The sequence below is a fragment of the Truncatella angustata genome, assembly GCF_020726525.1.
Source record: "Truncatella angustata strain MPI-SDFR-AT-0073 chromosome Unknown BKA67scaffold_14, whole genome shotgun sequence".
In the NCBI taxonomy this organism is placed as follows: Eukaryota; Fungi; Ascomycota; class Sordariomycetes; order Amphisphaeriales; family Sporocadaceae; genus Truncatella; species Truncatella angustata.
In genome coordinates this window covers 310,629-335,281 of record NW_025763394.1, presented here as the reverse complement: position 1 = coordinate 335,281, position 24,653 = coordinate 310,629, and the positions used below count along the sequence as shown (strand labels likewise).

The 24,653-nt window shown below is 49.7% G+C and overlaps 6 protein-coding genes across 6 annotated transcripts; 4 read left to right on the top strand and 2 right to left on the bottom strand.

Annotated features, from left to right (window-relative positions):
- Nucleotides 1–1,567: 1,567 nt before the first annotated feature.
- BKA67DRAFT_640068 (glucosidase II beta subunit-like protein-domain-containing protein) lies at nucleotides 1,568–3,841 on the bottom strand. The gene is made up of 2 exons (XM_046105752.1): nucleotides 3,595–3,841; nucleotides 1,568–3,500 (listed from the first exon to the last, which is right to left on the bottom strand). Exons 1-2 carry the CDS (start codon nucleotides 3,688–3,690, stop codon nucleotides 2,067–2,069), a joined length of 1,530 nt encoding a protein of 509 aa, XP_045951079.1. The 5' UTR covers nucleotides 3,691–3,841; the 3' UTR covers nucleotides 1,568–2,066.
- Nucleotides 3,842–9,801: 5,960 nt separating this feature from the next.
- Nucleotides 9,802–12,314, top strand: BKA67DRAFT_138786 (uncharacterized protein). Its single transcript, XM_046095049.1, has 2 exons — nucleotides 9,802–10,296; nucleotides 10,381–12,314. The coding sequence occupies exons 1-2, from the start codon at nucleotides 9,973–9,975 to the stop codon at nucleotides 12,175–12,177; spliced, it is 2,121 nt and encodes a 706-aa protein (XP_045951078.1). The 5' UTR covers nucleotides 9,802–9,972; the 3' UTR covers nucleotides 12,178–12,314.
- Nucleotides 12,264–13,075, top strand: BKA67DRAFT_588234 (uncharacterized protein). The gene has a single exon (XM_046104370.1). The coding sequence runs from the start codon at nucleotides 12,451–12,453 to the stop codon at nucleotides 12,880–12,882; it is 432 nt and encodes a 143-aa protein (XP_045951077.1). The 5' UTR covers nucleotides 12,264–12,450; the 3' UTR covers nucleotides 12,883–13,075.
- A 3,134-nt stretch (nucleotides 13,076–16,209) lies between these two features.
- On the top strand, nucleotides 16,210–17,683 carry BKA67DRAFT_138743 (uncharacterized protein). Its single transcript, XM_046095048.1, has 3 exons — nucleotides 16,210–16,338; nucleotides 16,631–16,802; nucleotides 16,951–17,683. Exons 1-3 carry the CDS (start codon nucleotides 16,315–16,317, stop codon nucleotides 17,385–17,387), a joined length of 633 nt encoding a protein of 210 aa, XP_045951076.1. The 5' UTR covers nucleotides 16,210–16,314; the 3' UTR covers nucleotides 17,388–17,683.
- Nucleotides 17,684–18,384: 701 nt separating this feature from the next.
- BKA67DRAFT_528516 (peptidase family M28) lies at nucleotides 18,385–19,722 on the bottom strand (the record flags this gene model as incomplete). The annotated part of the gene is made up of 5 exons (XM_046098951.1): nucleotides 18,385–18,423; nucleotides 18,484–18,619; nucleotides 18,672–18,906; nucleotides 18,958–19,450; nucleotides 19,501–19,722. The coding sequence occupies 5 exons, from the start codon at nucleotides 19,720–19,722 to the stop codon at nucleotides 18,385–18,387; spliced, it is 1,125 nt and encodes a 374-aa protein (XP_045951075.1).
- Nucleotides 19,723–22,460: 2,738 nt separating this feature from the next.
- Nucleotides 22,461–23,238, top strand: BKA67DRAFT_588221 (uncharacterized protein). Its single transcript, XM_046104369.1, has one exon. The coding sequence runs from the start codon at nucleotides 22,522–22,524 to the stop codon at nucleotides 23,152–23,154; it is 633 nt and encodes a 210-aa protein (XP_045951074.1). The 5' UTR covers nucleotides 22,461–22,521; the 3' UTR covers nucleotides 23,155–23,238.
- The last annotated feature ends 1,415 nt before the right edge of the window (nucleotides 23,239–24,653 follow it).

The window sequence follows — 24,653 nt, the reverse complement described above, 5'->3', positions numbered from 1 at the left end:
TATGGCTACAGCCGCGCCGGATGGAGAGAGGAAGATCCTAACACCACCTGGTTCCCTGCACCGGAAAGGCAGAATGAACGAATACCCATGTATAGCGTCAGATCGAGCCAGAGTCTACGGCTGGCTGGGCTTGCTTATTGTAAGAAGATCGAAAGCGTTAACGAATGCAGCCAGCCCGCTTGACTCGGCGACCGGACGTGTGGGTGACCCCAATGGGGAGGTACCACCGCTCGAAGAGGGCTTCAGCGCGGCTAGAGAGATTTGGCTTGGTCACTGTCAGGAGATGTCTGCCACCGACGAACCAAACTCGATCTTGACACGGTAACGCCCGCCGTCGACTCTATGGCAGTTTTCGGCGGGTCCACGCTCACTGACCACTCTCTTACGTTCTGTTTGAATGGATCTGTTCTCTGGGTTGAAGCTTGAAGCCCCCTGGCTTCGTCTTTTTGACATACATCACAACCTCAGAACCTTTGTATTTATAATGATAAAGGGAGTCGCATATATCATCATCGCCTTTAGAGTCGACACTAACGCCACTGAATGCCTAGTCGATCAACTCTGTACAAAATGCCTTTCCCTTCTATACTGTCATTTCGAGTACCAGACCGTAATAGGAAGACTATAGCAAGATAAAAGGAGTTATTTTTTTGAAAGAAAATAAAAAAAAATTAGCATGATCTTTCCATTATGATCTATTAATCCGCGAAATATACAGTAACCTAGAACAGCACCGCAAGAGATTTGACTTGTTCCTCGTTCTTTGTGTCCCTGACATATTCGACGACCTCATGAGGAGTTGGGCCAATATTGGGAGCTGACAGGAACCGGATTATTGGCTGGCTTTAAAGGTGTTGGCTTTCCCCATACTAAGATTTGTAATTATTTACTTTGTCCATGAGCTATCGTGGTGATCCGCTGAGCGCCCAATAAATCACAGGACCGATGTAGGTTCAGGTTGAGAAGAAAGGACTCGATGATCAAGATACACAGAAAATGAAATTTCTCCTTGGGGAATGGAATGCGAGTTGATGTTGGACTTAGAGAGCGAGCCCCAAGCATTACTGGGGGAGACTGGTTTATACATGACTACCCAGTGGCTGTTCTGGACGGGGAGAGATGCCACTCGGTGGCCATTAAGAAGCGCGACTAGACTCACCAACTGACGAGCTCCGCGCAGCCGGCAAGGGATGGTGGAAAACGCGTTACTTTCAGGGTGCAGTAGATAATGGACGGCGGTACTTGCTTCGTCGGAACTCAAACCATGAAGTAGGGCAGCCCGAGGGAGTTCTAGGACAAATGACCAAATACCCGTAGATCGATGTACTCTTCAAAAAAGGAAATATTCAGAACGCAGGGATCCGGAACACAGAAGAACGAACCTCAGCACTCTCTATTATCTCTCAGAGGGCCCTCTCCCCACATATATCCCGCGGTATTCATCTCTAACACCCCTCAAATTTGACGGCCCCCTTACATGCCAAGACGATAACCCAACACGCACGAACACTCTCTCGAAATGATCACATCCCTACGGAGTATATCACAATCGGCATGACCAAGGCGACTGATTTATGTATGTATTTAGGAAGCCGTCGCCGTCGACATTTAATTAACTCGGACAACTACTGACGTGACGGCCATCCATAATACTCAACAGGATAGATAGAACCCAGGGTTACTGCTTGTGTTCTACGTGGTTTTGCATTATCAATTCCCTCCTGCAGACAAAAACACCAGCTCACTAGGTTATCTTCTTCTGTTCTATTTTCATCTTGGCGGATGCTTTACTTCTGTTATGAGGATACGCAGGCAACGACAGGAGGGTACTCGGAACGTTCTTTGTTTTAGTGTGCCCGTACTGTACGGATGTGCGCTTATTTTGATCAAATTCATGAGCGTGCGATGCGATGTGACCGAGCAGCTGCCCGGGAACTCTTCAGTTCCTATACCTTCAAGTGGTAATGCAGGAATACGTGCGTGACACGTGAAGAAATCTGCTCATTGTAAGCCGTGTAAAAAAGAAAAACGCCATGCCCATGCTATGTTGTCCACGGACCCTTACACTACAGCTCCTCCTTGAAGAACTTCTCCTCGCTGCCTTTCTCCTCTCCATGATCGCTGCCCTCGCCTTTGCCCTCGCCTTCGCTTTGGCTCTCGCCTTTGCCTTCCTGGTCTCCCTTGCCGCTTTCCGTATCAATGACCCCACGGATCTCGCGAGCGTTGGCGCCAGGCTCTTCGACGATCTCTAGCTTCCAGCCGTTCTCGCCGGCCATCTCCTGGATCTGCTTTTTAAGCTGTTCGACCAGCTTGGGGTCGATGTCCAGCTTCTCGAGCTCGGCATCGCTGAGGACCTCGAGGTTTCCATTGTCGTCTGTGTTGCCCAGGGCGATAATCTCCACAATTGGCTCCTGCTTTGCGAAGCTCTTGGGGGCCTTCAGCTGCGGGGCCGCCTTGCCGTCCTCGCCGTTGCCGAGGATCTGGCGCCCGCCGACGACGACGCCGCCGATGACGACGGGGGCCTGTGCGTCCCTGCGCTGCTGGCCGACCATGGCGGCCTTGGCCTCGAGGGTCTTCTGGGCGTGCCAGTCGGCCTGCTGGGCCTCGGGGACGATGGTGCGACAGCTGATGACGTTTGCGCGCGAGGGCGAGGGCGGCTGGAAGGCAACGTCGGAGCAGAGCCTCGGGGTGTTGACGAGCATGAGATAGGAGCACGTGGTGACCTCCTTGATCCAGCCAATGCGGTCCTGGGTGCTGCCGGGGCTGCAGTGGTACTGTATCTCGATGGTGCGGGGGCGGTTTGTCAGGTCGCATACGGTGCCGTCATCCATGCGTTGGACGAGGTAGCGCTGGTCGCCCTTGACCTGTAGCTCTGTAGTCGGCGGCGATGTTGTGGCCTTGTTGGCGGCCTCATTGTTGTTTGCTGGTACCGGGTCACCGGTGTTGGCCTTGGAGTCCTTGTTGTCGCTGTTGCCGCCCCGTCCTCGGCGGCTTGATGAGGATGATGGATCTTGTACTCTTCCAAGCACGTATTCCTGGCTGTGTGGATCTCGCTGTGGTTTCCCCCCCTTGGATGGCATGGCGTGGAACTGTACGACATCGTGGCCGTAGCAGAAGCTGTAACTCCACCATCCGGAGACGTAATACAGACATGTACCGTCCAATGCGTTGACGAGTTCCCAGCCATGTGCTGAAGCTCTTGCCAGCTCACGCGCCTCTTCGGCCTTGGCGAGCTCCGTCTCGGTCTTGCTCTGGACCGGGGGTGTCTTTATGACGGGTATAGCACAGAGGTATCTTGTGTCATGCATGGTCATGACTTCGTACGTCTCTGCTGTCTTCTGATCGCCACCGGGGGCCGCCGCGATCGGTGTCGGTGTGGCTGTTTGTATGTCCTTGTCGTCTGCGCTGGCCCTCGCCGATGCATCGCGGCTCGAGCTTGGGTCAAGCAGGGCTTTGGCCTCGGGTTCAGATATGTATGCATCTGATAGTACAACGTCAAACTGTGTTTGCGAAAAGAGAGACCATGGTCAGCATTGCCGGGTCAGCCCTGACTGTGGGATGGGCGTGGGCATGGGCATAGGCATAGATGCTAACCTGTGGAAATGCTAGCAGATCATGGTGGATGCTAAAGCCGTGGCGGGTGGCAGCGCACAGTTGCGCTGCCGCAAGTAATGTACTGACACGGCGCATGATGCCGCGAGGGAGAAGGATTTAATTCACATGAGATTGCGAAGTGATAGATGAATTGGGCGCAAAGCTTCAAGTCTGGGATGGACAATGAAGCCAAAGACGATGTCGCCTCGCATCCGAGAGCTAAAGGTCAAGGTGGCTTTAAGGTGGGGCCCAAGCTTAACCTGACATTTCTGTGACTGAACAATAGATACTCGGCAGGTGAGATATACATACACAGCAAGTGAGATATACAAAGCAACATAGCCTACGATTCATGCATGCATTCATTCATTCATTCATTCATAAGCAAATTTATTGTTTGATTCATCAAGTCGTATTCCCGTGATACCGCAGCTCAATCAATTACGCTCGAGGGGATTCTATTTCGTTCATATAATTTACTTCATAATCAATCCTGAGTGAATGCGTGCTTGAACTTGTCCGACAGCTCAGCACGTGCTGTCTTCAAAGCATTGGTGCAGTTCGAGCCAGCCATTGGCCTCACGGTCTCCAACTTCTAGCAGAGTCAAAGCGGTATGCCAGGAATACCGACTCATCCCAAAACTGAAGACATGGACGCCATTGATAGACGGCATGAATCCTTTGTTTCGCGCAACATCTTGACTCACAGTATCTATCGAGATTGAGAAGTGCCTGCCTCAAAGGACCCTCCAGCGCACACGACTCCAAGACTCCAAGACCTGACGAGAACGAGCAAACAGAAGGCATTCGGGAATCACGGCTATCCACACCGCCTCTCCTGCTGCACAGGCTGAACGCGAGAACATGCACGTGAGAACATGTATCTGTCCTTAGTATGCAAACGGTAGGAATGCTCGCTCGAGTTATTTTCGGTCAGTTTTGAAAACCCGCGCCGTGGATACAACCAGTAGCACGTCCATGTAGTCATCATCGGCAGGATACACAAACATGTGCGTGAACTTGAGGCAGGAACTTGAGGCAGTTGCTCCTTGGTCGAACTCCTTTTCACCTGTCACAGCCAGGCGCCCCTGAATGACTCACAGGCGTGGAGGAGGGAAGCAGCCAGCAGAACCTTCACCTTACGCAGTAGCAGGAACAGCAAGCGTTGCAGTTCCCGACTAGACGACTTGACAGATCAGGTTTGCAGCAAATTGCCATCACCCCTTTTAATTCGGTTCACGCCGGACCTTGATGAACCTAATGTGACTTGGGCTATCACCTACTAATGATTGCTCCACCCATATTGATCTCTTCCAAAATGCAAGGCAATGTTTGCAAGATGGTCATGCGATGTCGCATGATGGAACGCCAGAGCGCCGTTGGTCGTATAGCTGGACGTGCAGACACATCATTTCTCGTAAGCAAGCAGCCATTCATCCTTGGCCTAATCGTTTCTGGCTCGAAGAACTGTAGCATTTCGACCAATACACACGGTATAATATGATCTCCTCGGAGGCAAGGCAGCTCGATTGTCAGCTTGCGCAGCCGTCTCCAAGATCGCCTGTTGTCCAGTGTACTTTTGCGGTCCAACGAGGCGTATCCCAAGAGAGCGGAGCCCATAGCAACGATAGTATGAATGGCTGTATAGATGGTACAGGTATGCCACAATAGTTTAGAATGCCAGAGGCAATCAGATCATGGCGATTGCTGCATATCTTCGTTGAAGTCGCACACTGGTGGTGTATCTTCCTAGGCCCAGACACAAGGATACCCTGCGCGTGGCTGCTGTGATGAAACCCCCACCCAAACACACCTGCCCATATGTTTGCAGGATCGTTCTCTCTCTGGAGCCTCTCCTGCCTCCCATCGTCGTCGATAGAGACCGTACAGTATAGTTGAGAACGAGAGTGGTCGTTTTTCTGAACACATCCCACGTACGGAAGCAAGTCCGAATCTAGTATCCACTCGTGTCCGGTGAGCAGGGTGGCGGCAAAGGAGCGCCGATCCGAGATCAAACGTTTCTCTTGTGCTGCCAATCGCAAGCGGGATGATGCAGATCTCCTTGGTTTTTAAGGAGTAGCACCAATGCATCTAATCGGGCTCAAAAACGTGTCAAACAAACAACACTGCCCGCGCCTCCTCCAATGGGAGATAAAAGCAATTTGACAAGTGAGGGATCGACACAGTTCTCGTACGACTTTCTCCAGGTTTCCGATCCGGTGTCTAGAAATGCGCGAAATGGGCATCAGGGTTTGTTCCTGGATCTAATAGCGATTACGAAGTATAATCAAACAAAGCGGTTGATCTCGGCCTGAATCGGGATTGGTTTCAAGGGTAGGGCGAGGTTGCAGTTCCTGGAGAACCCTGGCAAATTGTTCCGGTTGGTCAAGTGCATTTGAGGCGTTGGCTTTCCAGCGCGCTTTGACTTGGAGGTGTCGTCACGACCAGCAATCAATCGAGAGGGAACTATTGTTCTAGACTCGCAGCAAACTCCGAAGAGCATCCTGGCGAAGCTCAGCATCGAGGCATATAGACTCGCGGAAGGCGGAATGCTACATGGTACTCCGGGATGTGCTCCAGGAGGGTTGAATATAGATGATCTCAATGAAATCCCTGGTTTATTGTTGCTGGGCACCATGCGACCCGCAGGAACCGTGTGATAAGGCAGATTTCAATGCAACTCTGCATGATTGACTCGCATGCCCAAAGCTCAGCTAGACCCTCTTGCGCGCTCTCTCTCCTAAGAGCTGGCATACTCGCGGTCAAGAGGTTAAGCAAGTGCAATAGTCGGTCTGGAAAGCCACACCAATGCAATGTACCGGATACTCACCGAAGGACCTTGGACTATCCTGGCAAGAGTTGCGATTCTGGGAAACTTTTATCGATGAAAGATCTGGTGAAACAGGGATGAAATTCGATCGGTGTGCTGTCGGCCGATAATTTGATAGTGCACGTGTCGGTCAACGTTTAAACCTAGTATCTCAACGTGTGGTATCCTGGCAGCGCATCCGGAAGCAGCGGAGCAGTGGGTGGGAGGTTCAGGTTCACGTTCAACGTCCTGGCGCGCTTCAATGGCATTGTGCCACTGTGGAAGTACAAGCCCATGCTCCCATGCTGGGCACCGTTGCACGAAGCAGAGCTTCCTTTGGCTGCGGCATGGCTGGTGTGACAGGAGTACTACATAGTCGACGTTTACGCAAAGTATAAAGTCGCAACTCGTTTGCCAGTGGTATGGTGATTTTTCGGTGTTGTGGAAGATGCTGAAGGACAGAATTGGACTATTGCCGGCGGCCCACTCTGGCTGGGGGGGGGTTCGCTCAGTGTGCATGGATTCTCAGCCATTCAAACATCGCCAGGCGTCGCCTCACTCTGGACGACACATCAAGATCCAATCGCCGACACACCACAGCCACTGCCAGCTCAGAGCCCGCATGCCTGGAAGCCAGGCAAACGTTGTCACCAATTGAAGCTACTATGCATGCATATCTTCTCTCATGCAACTTCCCATACGACTCATACAAGCCCGCGTGTGCACGAGGAGTCACCTTGCAGGATCTGATGAGACTGGCTAGTTTTACCGCGTGTACCTTGAACTTCATGGGTGTTCGCTGAACATGAACGATGACAGCTGGCTAGCTCAGACATTCGTATGGATGGGATAGATCCACACACATTCCCGGCTGACCACTACGCCGAATACACAACAACACAACAAGACCACAACACCACCTTAAATTTTCAACTGACCAGCGACCAGCTAGATTGCTTAACATGTTGGATCTGATAGGGCCGAGTGATGTTTATGCCTGCGGATTCCTAATCACCCAGCCCAATGCAACGGTTAAATTGGGAGTGGTGTTTCCCCAGGTATTGCACCCCACGCATGGTGGTTGTGTCTGTCAGCCCAAGGCTCCATTCTGAAGCGCGAAGCGTGCGCCTGTGTGACACAATCATCTGCATTCATCTTCCATGCCAGTGGTTCGTCTTGTAGTGAAATTGCGTGGGCTTATGTCGTTGGACTCGAGCTGTAGAGTTGAGGATAGAATCGAATCGCTAACCTGGTCTAACGGTTCTCGCTACCACCTGCAAAAGTACGCTCACGATCAGAACACAATATTTCCCTGAGTTAGCACCAAGACTAACCTCAGAGCTTCAGCAGCTGCTGCGGAAATGCCGTCAAAAGTACAGGGCATAAAACATCCTTGGTCAAATCCTCAAACGTCTAGGCGTGGATTCTCTAGTGTAAGGCCGCATTTCTTCTATGCATGCAGTATACAACTACCAGGCTGCTAGGCATGGAATGGGTTAGATGAGACGATGGAGATCTACATGGTACGGATCTACACCCTTACCGGGCTATTTGCGGAAGTGGATATGCCAGTAGTCAGCGGGTGAACCGAAGACCAGTTCTGTCTATGCCCCAAATGCCGCGCCCGTATTCTGGAATTACATATCAAAATAACAACATTCGGAACAAGTGTTCTTTCTAGTCTTCTAGAAAAATGCACGATGGTTTTAGTTTGGGTCCTCAGCCCAGATGACCGCTCGGGGACTGCAATGCGGTCCATGCATCGTGCCCTAGGGCTGGATGACGCCAACTAGGCAGTCAAAGTTACCTGATGCTAATGTTGCCCAACTTAAAGCAACATGTGAACTACGTAGATACAATAACAACAATAATAATACCATCATGAACAAGCCTCTTGGGTGAGGTTCCGCAATCCGGCGTCCGGGTCTGGGCGCTGGGCTGCGTCACCGTCGATCGTCTTTTTCGGGCGTTTGATTCCTTGGCAACGGCCAGCTGTAGAATCTAACCTGTGCGTTGATATTGCATACCACAGTGTGGTTGAAGTAGCGCATTCCAGAAAGACCATACGACGACTGGATCGAATCACTTGTGCATAGTTGCAGGTATTGTGCATTAGCTCCATTATATGTCCTCCAGAAGCGGGCTTGGGGCTATTGGCAGCCATGCCATCCCACGTCGGACGCCCACCAAGTGTAGAGTTCGAGTAACGAATGGCGTAGGACGCTTGTGGTGTCCTCAACACCATCTTCCAAGCCTCCTTTGGTCTCATTTGGGACCGATATGCATACAAGCGCACATGATAGCGGTAAGCTCCCACCTGCTCATGGTTATTCGTTTCCCATAGCGAAGTCCGACGAGCTTCCGCCCGATTCTATGGAGGCATTGCTCGCCATCCGTAGCCAATCTTCAAAGTACCGATGGAAAAGAAGATTGTGGATACGTGATCTAATTGATTCTCATCCTTGTAAGGCTTGGGTGCTTTGGCCTGGCTGCTGGCGCGACACACTGCTTCAGCTACTGACTACTGCTACTGACTAACCTACTGCTTGCTACCTGTACTCTGTACTTCCCGTAGGCTGGTAAGACTCATTTCGTAGCGCGTATTTTGTTTATTGCTGGGGCCACAGTTTGGTCAGTTGATTCTAGTCTTGACCACTTCTGTTACAACTTGACGATTTGCTCATTCAAACAATTCCGTTTTTGATCCACACCATATTCCGCGTCTTGCACAGCATAGCCAGGCCTGTTTGGGCTCTGATCTAGCGACTAGTCTCGTGCATCAGGAGCCAAGAAAAGAAAGGTACGTGCTCTTGTTTTCATTTTGTTTTGTTTTGTTTTATTTTATCTCGTTGTATTGTATGTTCCTTGCCAAGGAATATACCTCAACTGAGGAGGCTGCTTGTATCACGATCCAACAGACCGGGGTCGCGCCATAGTGCTAAACAGTGGAGTCTGGCCGTACTTGCAGGTGTGAAATACAATCATGACCCCACTGAAGCCGCTGCCGTGCATGCTGATGCTTCCCTACCTACTCCCTGGAGCCTGCCTCCCCCCCTGCTCATCTGCACCCCAAAAAGACTTGAACCAACAAAAGCACTCCGACCTTGAGCTTGACCTTAACCCTGGCCATACCTTACTTAGCCAGACATTCATCTCATCATACATAATCACATTCATCGCCTCCTCCAATCCTCGGCCTCGAAACAATTCTTGTCTTCTAATTTGATGCTTCGATATTGTTGAAAGAGCTGTACATCATTCCGTCATATTTCCATCGGGACACATTCTTTCTACACGCATAGTCGACAGCCTCCGGTACTCACCTCCAATCCTTGCTGGCCTAGGTATCAAGTCCATTACCTGCAACTAATCTCGATACCCAACGCAACGTTTTTCTTGCAGAGAAGAACAGAACAGAAACAAAACAAAACGAGGCAAGGCTGTGTGGAACCCAACCGTCAGACAACGTACTCGTCATCGCGCCTTGCTACCCATCGCTTTTCACCGCCTTGATCTCTCTTGTCCAGACTTTCAAACCTTGCATCAAACTTCCATCTGAAGATAAGAGTATGGACACCATGAGCCAAAATCAAAGCCAAGACGCCAAGGTTCAGAGGCTAGAAGAAGAACTGCGACTCAGGGAACAGCAGATATATGAGCTGCAATTACAACAAAGCTTGAGCCATCAATCTCCATTGCAGACATCATTAAGCCCAGCACCGAGTCATGTCGATGTATCGTCGCCATTATGCAACGAGTTTCAGCTTTCGGGCAATTCACAATTCGACCAGCAAGATGGAACCTCGAGAAGAAAGTCGATCCCACGAAGCATCGTGATCCCTCATGGCGCATTGCAAGGTCGCCATAGCCTCCCAATCACCCCACACTCTGCCGTAAGTAAAGTAACATAATAATGCGCATCTGGAGACTCAATAGAACCATGAATATACACTAGTCCATCCTCTAATCCTCACTAGATATTGCCCTCTCAAGCTACTAAGCGACCGAGGACCTGGTCTCATCAAGTTCTTCCCACGCATCAAATGCAGCGCAGCCAGTCGAACCTGTCCACTCAGTCCGCCAGCCCTTTCGTCTGCAATGGTCCCGTGACGCCGCCGCCCAAGTCAAATCTTTCTGGCCAGCGGCCGCGCAATGGTCCTATGCTCAACTACCTGAACCAAGAAGAGTCCGTCAACTCCTACCCGACCAGCCAGCCCAGGATGATTCGTTCGCAGTCCACCCGGACAAGGCCATTGTCTGCCATGATTGGCATGCCCACAGTTGCCGAATCAAGGTTAATGGATCCCGAGACCTATTTTGCCAATTTTCAACAGGACTACGAAGATCCAGGTGTCTCAGTACTCAGCACCTCCATGCCGACGAACCAGATGCACTTCAACACGGACATGCCTGCTTGGATCGCATCCAACGCATCCGTGTGCGACTCCATGACCACTGGCTTGACCCCCAACACGGCACCAATGACGCGGGAAAACAGCAGCTTGTTTGACAATCAGTCCGTCGGAGGTGCGATGCACATGATGCAGCTTGGCTCGTACCAAGGCACGGACATGTCACAACTTGACAGCCCGTTGTATTCCAATCTTGGCAGCGGCCAGAACTCGCCTTTGTGCAACCGTGCTGCGTTAAGCGAAGAGGACTTGAACGGTGTAGGCTATAGCCTGAACGAATCCTTTCTCAGCCCATCAGGCCAGCATGCTTCAATTGGAGAGACACCCACCTCTCAGGAAATGTCGCGATCGGCTTCCAACACTAGCATCAAATCCACATCATCTCTGAGTTATCGCGCAAGAGAAACACTCCGCAAGCAAAACGAAAGAAAGACACTGCTGAAGCCTAAGCCATCTGCCGATGCTAGAGACACAGACGGTCTGTCTAACAAGAAGGATGGGAAGGCGGTTATTAGCAAAGCCAAATATGTCCGACCTCGCCAACCCAAGGTCTTCTGCGACAAGTGCACAGAGCACCCAGATGGCTTCAGAGGAGAGCACGAGCTTCGCCGCCATCGTGATGCTAAGCATCCCGAGCGTGGTATGGTCAAAAAGTGGATTTGCATCGACCCGACCACACGCGGATTGCCCATCAACGTCGCCGTCGTCAATCCTCTTGACAAGTGTAAGGCTTGCAAGGCTGCCAAGAAGTACGGCGCTTACTACAATGCCGCCGCCCACCTGCGTCGCACCCACTTCAAAGAAAAACCATCTCGCGCCAAGAAGAGCAACGGCGGCTCGCGTTCCGACGACGACAAGCGTGGCGGCAAAGGTGGAGGTGATTGGCCTCCTATGCAGGAGTTGAAGAATTGGATGAAAGAGGTTTGGGTGGGCAGAGACGAATCCAAGACCGACTCTGACGAGGATAACGAAGAAGAGGGCGGCAGTGAACCTTCGGCTGAGATGGACATTGACCTCGACAACGACATAAGCCAACCCCCAATCGATTACTCCATGCCACAGAATGCTACCGGAAACATAATGTCGGGTATGAACTATGCCAGCCTCTACGCTGCTGGACAGTTGCCTCTGGATACCAACATGATGCCACTTTGGAGCAGCCATCAGCTCATTTCCTCTGCCAACTTCTCCGACTACTCATGCTCACCCATGAGCCCCACGTTCCCGTACATGACATCCAGTCAAGTTCCACAATATGGGAGCGTCATTTCTAGCAACGACACTGTCACACCTGTTCTAAACAACTACGAAGGCATGAACAACGGCGGCGATTTTCAACTCGAAGGCATGTACCACCAGTGACTCCCGCCGCAGTTTATTTCCCCACGACCACGACGAAATTTCTTTTGACCTTGTCGTACACAACCAGGAGACTGAGGCAAAAAGGCAAAAAAAAAAAAAGAAAAAAAAAAAGATTTAACCCGACTTTGGTGGGATGAGCAGAAGGGTACAATCTGACCCGCTACGCGAAACTGGTTTATTTCACGATCTCGACGTTTCAAGCTACGACAATAATGATCATTCCACCTGAGAATCGTCTCAACTTCATTGGGCGATTCCTTCGTTTCGATCTAAATGTTTCGGCTTCACCAGTCGCGACCACTGCAGACCACGCTGGCTTTTTGGTTTAATGGTTTCTTCCTTTATCGCTTTCTTGTTTCGTTCTGTCCTTTATTCACGTGGGCTTGCTGTTCTATGTATCTTTATCGTCTCTATCTCACATTTCAAGAAGGCGGGCGGGGTTCAGTGGGGATTACGTTACTTCCGGTCTCCTGCTTCCCGATAGTGGGCGGCAAACTCGTTGCTACAAACTCGGGTGGACCGGAATATTGTATACAAATCAACGTTTACACATGCCACTGTCCTCGGATGGTGGTGGCGGCACCAGCAGATGTGCAGCTTATCACCAGCAACCAGGCAGCTGGGCTCCTCCACAAGAGATTCCGCAAAGCGAAGAGGTTTTGGGGACCTTTGCATACACAAGGAGTCATGGGAATTTGGTTTTAGCGTATTTTATCATGGCATTTTCAAGGGGCATTGGACACATTCGATTGTTTTCTTCCATTGTGGAAGCAGGACGGGATCGACTCGGATTGTGTGTATATCACGACTACGTCTGAACGGGCAGATGAACTAGAAGGGACCAGGTTGTCTTAACTTAGCGCGGAGTTCTTGTCTTTTCATTGGGACTGGGCTGGGGGCTTGCCGGGGGGGGGGGGGGGGGGGGGGGAGGACGGACTATTGGGATATGTCTACATCTGTCTGGAAATACAGTGTTGAACAGGCAGGTGGAAAACGGACTGTGTCTTGTATCTATTTGTTTGGGTAGTTGGATACTTCCCATGTGGGGAGTTGTGGCCTAGATCGCCCTTCAATCTCTTCAATGCTCCTCCATCTATCAGAGGCTCTGTAAGAGATAGAAGGGCTTAAGCTACAATTAAGGTGCATAATGCACACCTTGCCAACTTCTATAACCTGAAATCCAAATCAAGAATTTTCTTCTTTTGCCATGATCTGATCTTCTACTACTCGGTGAAATACTTACTCACTATAATACAAGTGAGACATGAAAAGCTATATTTAGTGTCCAAGTATCAAGGCGCAGTAAGATTAGAAGTGTGCAACTTACTTCGTCGCGCTGGAGCTAATCGTTAAAATGAAACTCCGAAAAGTAAAAGTGGGGAATTGCAATTCCAACCTCGCATCATCTCTCTTCAGACCTCTAACTTTTTCTCATACACACGATCCCACAGGGCGGCTAAAGATTTTTCACCATGTGTGTGATTGCAGCCAAGCCTTGATGATATTGGTGAAGTTCGGCGAGTTGACCGTTGAGTCGAGTAGACGGACCGGAACTATTGAACTCGAAAAGATTGGTTCAGGGCAGGTTGAGGTAGCTTTCCACCTCTGCCCGCCGGACGCATATATGAGGGGCTGCTACTGGCCACGGTACACGAGAACTCAGAACTCGCAGTTGTAGTGTCTCTTACATTCTTCAATCACTTGTCCCGGCAGGCAGGCAGGCAGGCAGGCAGGCACCAGCATGTTCTTTACCGGTGCGGCCTTTCTTCAGACAATGCGATGCTGGAGAGAATTTTCGGTATCAACTTACCACTACAATCGTCGCGAGCGTCATGATATTGAGAATACTGCGAATGTGCGGCGGATCCAGCTATACAGGACTACTCATGGCGCAGTCAGAATGCGAACGAGACAGAGTGCTCTCTTCTTGTCAGCTTGATGGTTTTGATTTATATTTCTTTTACATCTTTCTTAAACGCAGTGACTCACCTTTGGGGACAACTTTCAAGAACACCTTGATGGGAGCAACAGTCTCCTTGTAGGGCATGTTACCAGTCTTCCTTGAACGTCAACATATCACTTCATAACGGTCAGATGGAACTGCATACATACCTCGAAGGGCTGCTTCCAGCCTCTCTGTACATAGAGTCAGCTCTCAAAGTCCTGATTCTGTGAAGTGCCAGTGATGCTTATCATTAATAACAGATACCTCTTAGGTTTCTTTAAGACAAATATCGACCTGTTATGCAAAGATAAAGATGCTGAAAATTAAAGCCGTTGGGTCGCGGCCCAGAATATCTTTCCTCGCACGTGCGTTTCCAGGGACGGGCTTGCCTTGCAAGACCACACTACGCGGTTCAATGTCTTTTCTCATTAAAGTACTGTGGGTTTGACATCTGTCAGCCCTGTCTTGAAGCTGCTGTCGACTCATACCAAGTAGATAATCCAGATTTCATTTCTCTGAGGGAAATCAGGAAAGATTATAACTGCGTGTCAGGTTAAAACTCTGGCTGCTACCTTGATCGCATCTCAATATTTCTTCGGCGACATGCCTTGTCAAGATAGCTCCTGCGAAACAATACTTTCGAATGACTTGTCGCATGGGTTTTTGAGCTACTGGTGTCTCGCCCGCTTCTGGTCATTCTTATACCGTCGTGCATATTTTGACTTGACCCTAACGCCTCTCGAAGTGTTTTTGTGGAGTATTTAGGTTTCGTTGATGTTTGAAATCATAAATAACACGACTCCACGGCAACTAAACTTCCGAGAGAATTTCTGGAAGCGAATCAGTTGTTCTTTCTCCAAGCAGAGATGTGGCGGTCACGTGTCGACATTGGGGCAGACCGCGGCATCACTTGCCGGAACTTCGAGTTTCCGGTTGGCGTTATACTCCCGCTTTGATTCATGACAAGTTAGCACGCAACCACTTATGCGAGGATTTCTACAGATTTGGCTATCATCTTTGAACGAGTTGGCCTCCAATTGGCCGTCCACAGCGCTTTATCTTGCAAGTTAACTTTGTCTATATGGTCAGAATTTAGAAAGGTACGGAAGCTCATCATAAACTGGTAGTAATTTTTGAAGATCTGTCTCGGCCAACAACGACGATCACCACGACCTATTTGATTCGTGTTTATGTGCATATCATGATACATAGCCGGCTGGGAAGATGGAAATAGGTGGGTAGCGTGGCGTGGCGTTTGGCGTTGAACTTGAATTTGAAGTGAATTTTCTAGGCAGTGTGTTTCTGATTATGCTGGAGATCGGCCTACCGCCGTAGAGGTCTGTCTCATACCAGGCTCGTACATAGCGGTCTTGAGGCAATTGTTTCTTCTTTGGAAACAGCAGAAACCCAGGTCTTGATTCTTTGATAAAGCGGTGAACAGGCCTAGTCAAGATGGTGTTTCAATTTACTCGTGGCTATAGGTCGGGCAGAGTTTTGCCGAGTTGTCAGGCCATAATATGACAAAATTTGAGAGATAGAATTGTGCAAAATTAAGAATTGGGCATAGTCCACGAGTTAAGAGTGGCGTAATCGCTTATATATCGCTATTATGCTTATTTAGTACATACGAACTACGGAGTGATCCTTCCAGACCGTGGAGCACCTTTGTTGTCAATCACGACACCTGTCGTCGTCATAGTCGTCTTTCACGTACCAGCCTTGCCATAAGACACGACAACGGATCAAATCCACTGCCATCCCGCACCACACTGGTACTACTGAACCTTATCGAGTACTGGAAACATATCGTTTGCCTGGTGACTCAGCGTGCCGCAACGGGATTAGGCTTGGCAGCGCCTCCCCCAGAGCGTTGCCGCCAAGTGGCTACTAAGCTGAGAAGAAAAAGGACAACCAAATAAAACATGGTATCTGCTTTGAGCCAAGCCGGGAAACTAGATTTGGGGGTATGCATCAAACTCATCAACGACTATCTGTTGTTTTACAGAGTTCGACTAGCACAGCCAATCGTACTCGGCCGCAAAGGCGCGTCAGCCCTACTGGCCAATGACGACCAAAGTCGTCAAGGAAGGCTGAGAATGTGGGAGTAGAATCTACTCACCCAGCAGGCTGAAATATGTCAGGAAATCTCAAGATGCGATCTAAGCAATGATTGCCTAATCTTTGAGCCAAAGATGTCCGAAATGTGTAGACAGCATGTGAGCATTCTTGAAACTTAATTCCATACCCTAAACAAAAGATACGTGCCAATGAAAACTGGTTCGCAAGCTGTCGTGAGACTGAGATCCTCGCATTCAAGTTCGATCGTCTATTAATACCCGCAAGCGATTCCCTCCATGATCGAGTTTTGATTTCCGATTATCCAACAACATCCAGCTTCTTTCGGTCTCTGATTATACCCAATTACTTCCCCATCTCTACTGACCTCTAATACCGATAGCCCAAAACCTTACTCTCAAGCACTGAAAACTTTTAATAACCACGATGAAGTTCTCCGCGGTATTCGCCTTCGCCGTTGGTGCGCTCGCCTCGGTCGTCCCTGAAGTTGAGAAACGTGCCAGCGTGGTCACCCTCAACAACTTTGACAACACGACCGCCCAGAGACTGAATCTCGTCAACAAGCAGCTCGGCTCTTCCAGTGGTCTTTTTTACAAGGGGATTGGTACGATATTACTGTCCTCGCCCTTTCTTTTGTCCCTCTTGTCCCACTTCTGTCTCTTTCTCTCTCTGTGGTTTTCACCTTGGATAATTTTTCTTTCCTACCGCTCTCTGTAAAGGTCAATACTGATATCCTTATTTTTGTATCACAGGCGTGGCCCAGATCTACGACAGCTTCGGACAGCTTCAGGCGCTGACGCTCCGGTCCAAGTCCAACGCGGCGGTGTACGGGAACCTGGACCGTCTGAGCGACGACTACCCGTACATCACATCCAAGTTCAGCGGGTCGCTGTTGACGACGTTCGACCTGACGTCTCTAAGCTATGGGTGCATCATCGGCAACCTGGCGGCCAACTGCGACATCACCATCGCCGCCTACCGAAACAGCGTCCGCGTCGCCGGCCAGACCCTCCGCTTCACCCCGGCCAACCGCCTCAACTCGCCCCTGGCCACCATTACCCTCGGACCCACCTTCCGGAACATTGACTCCATCCGCTTCGCCACCTCCTTCACCGACAGCAGCAAGTTCCCCGGCCTCGGCGGCGCCACATTCCTCGACGACTTGTCCTACGTCTTGAATACGCTCTAGATGGATATAATAATATAGTCCTTAATTGGAAGGACCCCCCGGCTCATCCCGCCCTAACAAAGCCCTAGAGACAAAAGCCAAAAGTCGGCTTATGTGGGCATACAATCAAACGGAAGGAAGGGGGTCCTCAAATCTGAGGATTTTTATGGTCTGCTGGAAAGAAGTCATTGGCCCGACTTTTCGTTTCCTTTTTGTTTTGGTTTCTCTTTTGAACTGTTCCGGGGTTGCCGGCCTATCGACCCACGAAATGCAAGATAATTGCGTATTTTTATGTTTCGAGACTTGGATGCATGGCGGCAGGTGATTGTTGGCTATTGAGTTTGGTTCCGACGCAGCCGGTGAGCTTTGACACACATTCCTTACTCACGACACGGCTCCGTTGAACTACTTACATAGTAATAAACACGGTTGACCGCATAGGAATGATTTGTTCAATGAGAAAGTGATGACTGCACGGCTGAGAACGATGGAGTTCTTTTTTAGTAGAGGGAGAGAAGAGACCCCGAGCGACGGTGGTGGCCCTGTCGAAGCGCCAATACGCGGCGATCCGTGCCCTGGGCCGTCGACTGCTCACTCAACTCATTTCCTTGAATGATATCATTGACATCTTGGAGGTTTATTCATTTCAAGCTAGAAGGGCTGCTGAGGTTTCATGGGCAGAACAAACAGATGAAAAAGATACGAGACCGGATAATTCTTTGCAGGTGGCTGATGCGTCTCAAAGTTTCGTTTTTGAGGCTGCCCGTGATGACAAGTTAGCGCCCCGCACGCTGTGCCTTTAGCGCTAAAGGTTGGCTTCACCACTTGAGCGGTGCTGGCCGCCTGTTGATGATTATAATCTGAATGATACCTACAGGTACCCTGCAAGGACAGTCATCTGACATATAAGAGTGACTTAGATTTACACGAGTATGCGGTTAGGCTAGCAGCTTTTCTTTATTATTCCTACAAGCTATGGATACCATCATATATACAGCAATATGAACAGGTTTGAAGTTTAGAAATACGAGGCCTCGACTAGGAACCCGACAGTGAACTGACGTCAAAATTAGTTTCGCCTCAGTATATGATTGCCAGCTCGATTACGAAAACTTACCTTTGCATGCTGGAACACATGCGGAATGGATACTGTTGCGACAGTATCCTGGGAGGAGTGGATGTATGGACTGGAGTCTTCCATGTTCTCGTCGCAGACATACGCAGCCGGGTACCCAGCATCTCTAGCGGAAGCGCTGTATAATGTCAGTTGCGCAGCCCAGAAAGAAGGGCTGACGTCAAACTTACTGGTCGCTGCAGGCGTAGCCGCAAGTGTCCGTGGCCAAGGGCAAATCACTGTACACAGGGACGAGCTTCTTCAAGAAATTAGTAAGAGCGGTGTCAACATAGTCTGTGTAGATGGCGATGACGTTGTTGGGAGAATAGCCTGTCATGTCCTGGTTCATGACCGCAAGGACTTGCTTCCCAGCTGTCTTGTAAGATTGCATGACATCACGAGAGCCAAGGCAGCCACCCTCCTCCCCTAGAACTATATCAGCACCATACCGACTGAGATTCGCTTAATAGTACTTACCGGAATAGAAGTGGAACTCTAGAGTGTTACCGCCCTTGTACTTGGCATTGGCAAAGATCCGGAGAGCCTCAAGAATGACAATGATTCCTGATGCGTTGTCGTCAGCACCGGGGGCTCGGCCGTTGGCTGGGCTGCCAATACTGTCATAATGAGCCGAAACAACGATTACTTCAGTCGAGTTGCCAGGAATGGAAGCAATGACGCTAGGCTGGTTGTACGAGTGAGTGACCTGTTTGACGGTGATGGCTGGGTTGGCGGCTGCAATATCGACGACGGTGCTGTACATCCATGCTGAGCTGGTAGCGGCGTACGAACCCTTGTAGTATCGGTTGTAGAAGCCTGCCAGGCTGTTGAGCCACGATGTCAATGTGGTTTGTTGCACGTTTGCAATCAGAGCTTTGGCTTCTGTCTGATGGCTTGGAGCCGAAGGATAAGTGACGGCCTGCACTTGAAAGTCGTTGGCAAGTCTATCGATACGGATTGACTCAAGTTCCTATAAAACATGTTAGAAACGGTGTTGGGACCAGGGTTCGAGCACCATACCATAGTGTCCGTGATATCGACAAATCCCAAACGCTTGGAGGTGAACTTCTCGTACTTCTCCTCTTCTGTCATCCACGTACCAGGGTCTTCATCCGATGCTTTGACAAGCCGGAGCCCTTCAGCACGCTTGCTCGGAAACGACGCCGAAGGGACAGCACCGAGAACGGTGGAGACATTGAGAGCAACAGCTCCGAGGAGCGCAAGAGTCTGGATGTGAACCATGGTAGCTGGATTATTTGTCAGGTTGAGCTGTGCACCTTGAGGACCTTATTGCACTGCGATAATGGGAGCAGGAACCGCCTATTTGAAGATCAAAAGACCCCCCTTACAGTGCAGTCGGTGACTTCCATGGCTCGAGGCGATTTCCAACGGCAATGACCATCACGAATCCGCCAAGCGCGTTCGATGCGATACTAGCAAAACGGCCTTCTTCAATCATCTTGGGTAAGTCTTACCAACTGCCTTGCTAAGAGATCGTCCCGAGAGCCAAGTCTTTCTTGGGTCGCACTCGCGGGGCCACATCACGGCCGCCAAGAGGCTTATCGCTGCTGCAGGCCATGCGTTAGTGGTCGGCAGTGGAATTGGGGGCCCAGGCCCATAAGCTTGGCACTATTAAGCAAACGCTGCAGACGCTGAATCAACCATCATCAATTCTACCCCCGTCTTTGTCTCCTTCCGTTCGAGATCAGGCCAACGCCATTCGTGCTTCCTCATGCAGTGCGGATCATGTCTTCCGCGTCCCAGGACTTCTTATAAACTGCACTGCTGGATGAGACACCAAAGCAGTTGACCAACACGCCCAAACACGCGTTCTGAAACCTTCATTGTGCGCAATAGTCGTTGCCAATGCTCGAACCAATATTTTACAAACGAGGAAATGATATGGTTGATCTGACTAAGGATCTCCATCACTTAATTGATATTCACGAAGCGGTTCAATATGTTACAATCTCACAACTGGTATGATCTCAAAGACGTACTCTGTTTCCACGAGCTATTGGACAGCATGGTCGAAGAAGGAAATCCATAGCTTTTCGAGCTTGAATGATTCCACTTTCAATATTTTCCAAGACGTGCCATCGCATTTGGTACACAACAATCCCACTAAACAAGGGTTTGTCATGGAGCCTGGCTCTGGTTCACCATGTCTTTGGTCAGTTTTACTTTTCTCTTTGTAGGGTATAGGCAATGAAGGGCAAAGGCCCGTTCTCCTCTTTGATGGATTATGCACAACATGTAATAGCTTAGATGCCTTGTTGGATTCAAGCTGCACGGACTGGAATGCCAATATTGAGACCGGATTTTGATGCATATAATTTGAGAAAATTTGGCGAGCATTCCATCTCCCAGATCGAAGAAACACCTGTAATTAGAAACGAAACTTGTGACTAATTGACTCGAATGCTGAGAAATGGATGACTCGCGGACATCTAAGCGTCCATCAGAGACCATACCAGACGAAGAGCTGCCAGTTGACGCAAAACAAGCTTCTCTTGAGAAGCGATTTACTTTCCGCCATCTCCTCCCAGTTCTCTATGAGTGCGGGCAGGACAACAATGGCCACGACGTATCATCAATCGTCAAGGAGGAGTCGCCTAAAGTTAGTGAAGAGGAAGCAGAGAAGGCACTGCAACCAGGTATTGCCACTGTCATTGACCTTACCGGCGACGGGCCAATGCAGATTACACCAGACACACACGGCAACCGTCCTCCCTTACGGAATGCACCTATCGATCACTACGACATATGGGCCTCATACGGGCGAGACACTGATGGACTCGTACTCAAACCTGGTATGGTGGTCGAGGTAAACCCGATCAAGGACTTGTATCATGCTTCATTCCTAGAGATACAGCTCATAATTCAGACAGAAAGTGGTGTAGTGCTTCGAGGCTTGCCATACACGCGCACCCGGTTTCTTCGAGGCCAGCTGCCTCGATTCCGGAACGAAATTTGTCTGGTACTTCGCGTTGATGCAGACGATACTCGTGTAGACGAAATTCAAGGAGCTGTTGAAGTACCAATAGCTGATGTCGTCCGAGCACGCAAGTTTCGCTGCACCAATACTGAATTCCCGCAGCACAGGTTCACCAATGTTAATGCAACGATCGAGGAGATTGAACGTGACGGTATGCTCGCGTGTCGGTGGAAGTACAGACTCGTGTACCAAAGCTCGGCTGCCAGGAAAATCAAAAGGCCCCCTTTCGAATTCGTTCTTGCGCATCTCCGGGCCGACGAGATATCCACAGTTTCTACGCGAGTCCAGGATGCAGCCCGTCTGAATGCTTGGCGTGGAAGTAAAGTGCGAGGAGGCTCATACAATAGGAACACCAGACAAGGTATAGAGGCCATTGAGGACTTGGAAACGGAACTTGATACTGATCGAATATGGATCAAAAAGCAAGCGGGTCAGCGATATACCATGGGTGATATGTTCTGTGGCGCTGGGGCACTTCTCTCGGTGCGCAACAGGCTGGATTCCATATTCGAGTTGCATGCGACATGGACGAGCACGCTTGCGAAACCCATAAAACCAATTTTCCAGCGGCAGATCTCCGCAAAGAAGATATCTGGAATTTCATTAAGGAAGACGTAGACTGGAGAGGCAAAAGGGACTATGTTGATGTTTTGCACCTCTCACCACCCTGTCAGTTCTGGTCGCCTGCTCACACGGTCGCTGGGAAAAATGATGAAGCCAACATCGCAGTATTGTTCTCGTGTTTTGAGCTCATCAAGAAGTTGCGACCTCGAATCTTCACCCTGGAGCAGACCTTTGGAATACTCGATCCTCGCTTCGAGCACTATTTCAATGCCTTGATCCACGGCTTCACACAGTACAGCTATTCCGTTCGATGGAAGGTCGTCAACTTTCTAGAGTGGGGCCTGCCGTCACGGCGAAACAGACTCATTATGATTGGCGCATGCCCTGGAGAAAGTCTTCCCACATTTCCACTGAACACGCACGCCAGACATCCTCCCCCCAATAGCGGCCTCAGACCTCTTACCACGGTTCTGGATGCGATGAAGAAGATTCCTCCTAGCGCCACTTTGCAAAAAAAGAGGCGGAGGTATTGGATAAGATCACCCTGGGACCCGAACGTCCCACTTTCGCGCTGCATCACCACTCATGGCGGCTTCGGAAATTACCACTACAAGGCCCAACGAGATTTTACCTTGCGTGAGTTTGCCACGATGAACGGCTTCCCAGCAACATACCAATTTCATGGCAAAAACATCAAGAGACAGATCGGCAACGCGTTCCCACCGTGCGTCGTCCGTGTACTTTACGGCCACTTGCTGAACTGGCTGGAAAACGAAGACAGGGCAAGGGCTGTGGAGAACCAGAGCATGTATGAAGAGGAGGGAGAATACGACATCGTAGATAACTACGTGGATGATGATGTCGAGATCATAGGCGAGAGGGTCAAGCGGAGAAAGAGTAGTAGTGCTTACAGTGCGGCCGACATGATAGAAATCAATGCCCCTTTCTGTATTGACCCAAGTCAGACAACCGGGTGGCAGCACAGAAGCACTGTGGACCTAACCACGGAATCGCCTATGCCACTCCGGAAGATGGATACCATTTGGGTGGAAGATGACGATGACACTGACGACATTGAGGTTCTGCGGTGGGACGTAAGAGTAGGAGGATGACCAGTGGAAGTCTAGGTGGAGCTTGTAAACGGAGTCTACCTGTCCTTTATCACGAATGTGAGTCGAGACTCCGCAATATATAACCATTGCGCTCATTGTTCTTGTTTTCTACCTTTTGAATGTATCTCACCCATTTTGCTATTGTGCTGTAGGCCAAAGTACCCGATCCGCTTGTGATGAGGGTGTTAGAATATCAGAGACGCCTTGTAATATATGTGATGCCCATCCTCTCAAGAACCAGACTGACTCCAGAGTCTGAAGCAGAACAACGAAATGGGCTAAGATTACTGGCACGCTGGGCTCGTTCTACATCACCATGTCCACGTACTCATCATCATGGATATAGAGCTGGGCCATGATCGTATGGAACTTGCTTCCGCAACGGACTTGGGTCTGCGTTCGTTCCAAATATGTATTGGAAACACCACTGCGGCATGCCAGTCGTTTTCGGATATCCCCCTTTGCGTGTTTCTGGAGCTTGATTGACCAATGGATAAAGGTAATTGAGATGATACTCTCAATCCATGGTCAATCATGATATGTTTTTTTTCGCCAAAATTTTACTTGTTCTGCGTCTCAGGTGGCGTGGGTGGGTGGCTTCGGTCCAGCTCCATTCACAGTTATGGAAAGTATCCTACGAAAACCAATAGCCTGGACTACTATGCGAATACCGCGAGGTAATTGCCACTATGCCACTTCAAGACCCATCTCGGCGACGATAAGCAATAGAGACTGAGATTGAGGAAATTTTACTTAAAACCACCATTGCCTACAGTAACTTCCACCAGTGCGTGACTTCCTGTGTGACTCACGGAACTTATTATACGGTAGATCTACGGGTGCTGGCCCGCGGCCACCATCAACATTTCCCATATCTGCTTGCGTTTTAACATCCAAATTCAACGGCCGGCCAAGTGTGCCGTCTCCGACTCAGAAGTTCAAAGTGGTATGGGCAGTCGGGCTACTTGAATATCCAACAAGTATGAATATGCGAATTGCAAGCGTAAAAGTGAAACCATGTCATTTTGACTTGTTTCGAATCGACTTAACGAATACCGCAGCATTTTCTTACTGTAGCATATCCGCTTCCTAACTGAATTAAGCACCTGAGCATGGTTATATCAAGCTTCGGAACTCGGTAGACCTGCCGTAGTCACTGGCAAAGTTTTACTAAATTTCATCCTTGAACTTCTCAATATCGTGACAAGGATGGCTGCATGAATTAATTCGCCAATTTTTGAGTGGTGTACATTACTAGGATTAACCTCTGCGCGTCTGCTTTGTACTTGCATATATCCTGTAAGAAATTGGCCTAATTACATTTCTCTCATTCGTATCCTCGTTAATTGACAAAGTGAATAGTTCGTTCAGTTAGTGGTGGATGTATCCATGGCTATTCGGTCTCATTGGGATAAAGGTTGGGGGACTTCTACCAATTCTTTAACGCAGATATACTAACTTCAGTGGGAGCGAAGCTTAGCGAAAGTCTGGCGTCCTGT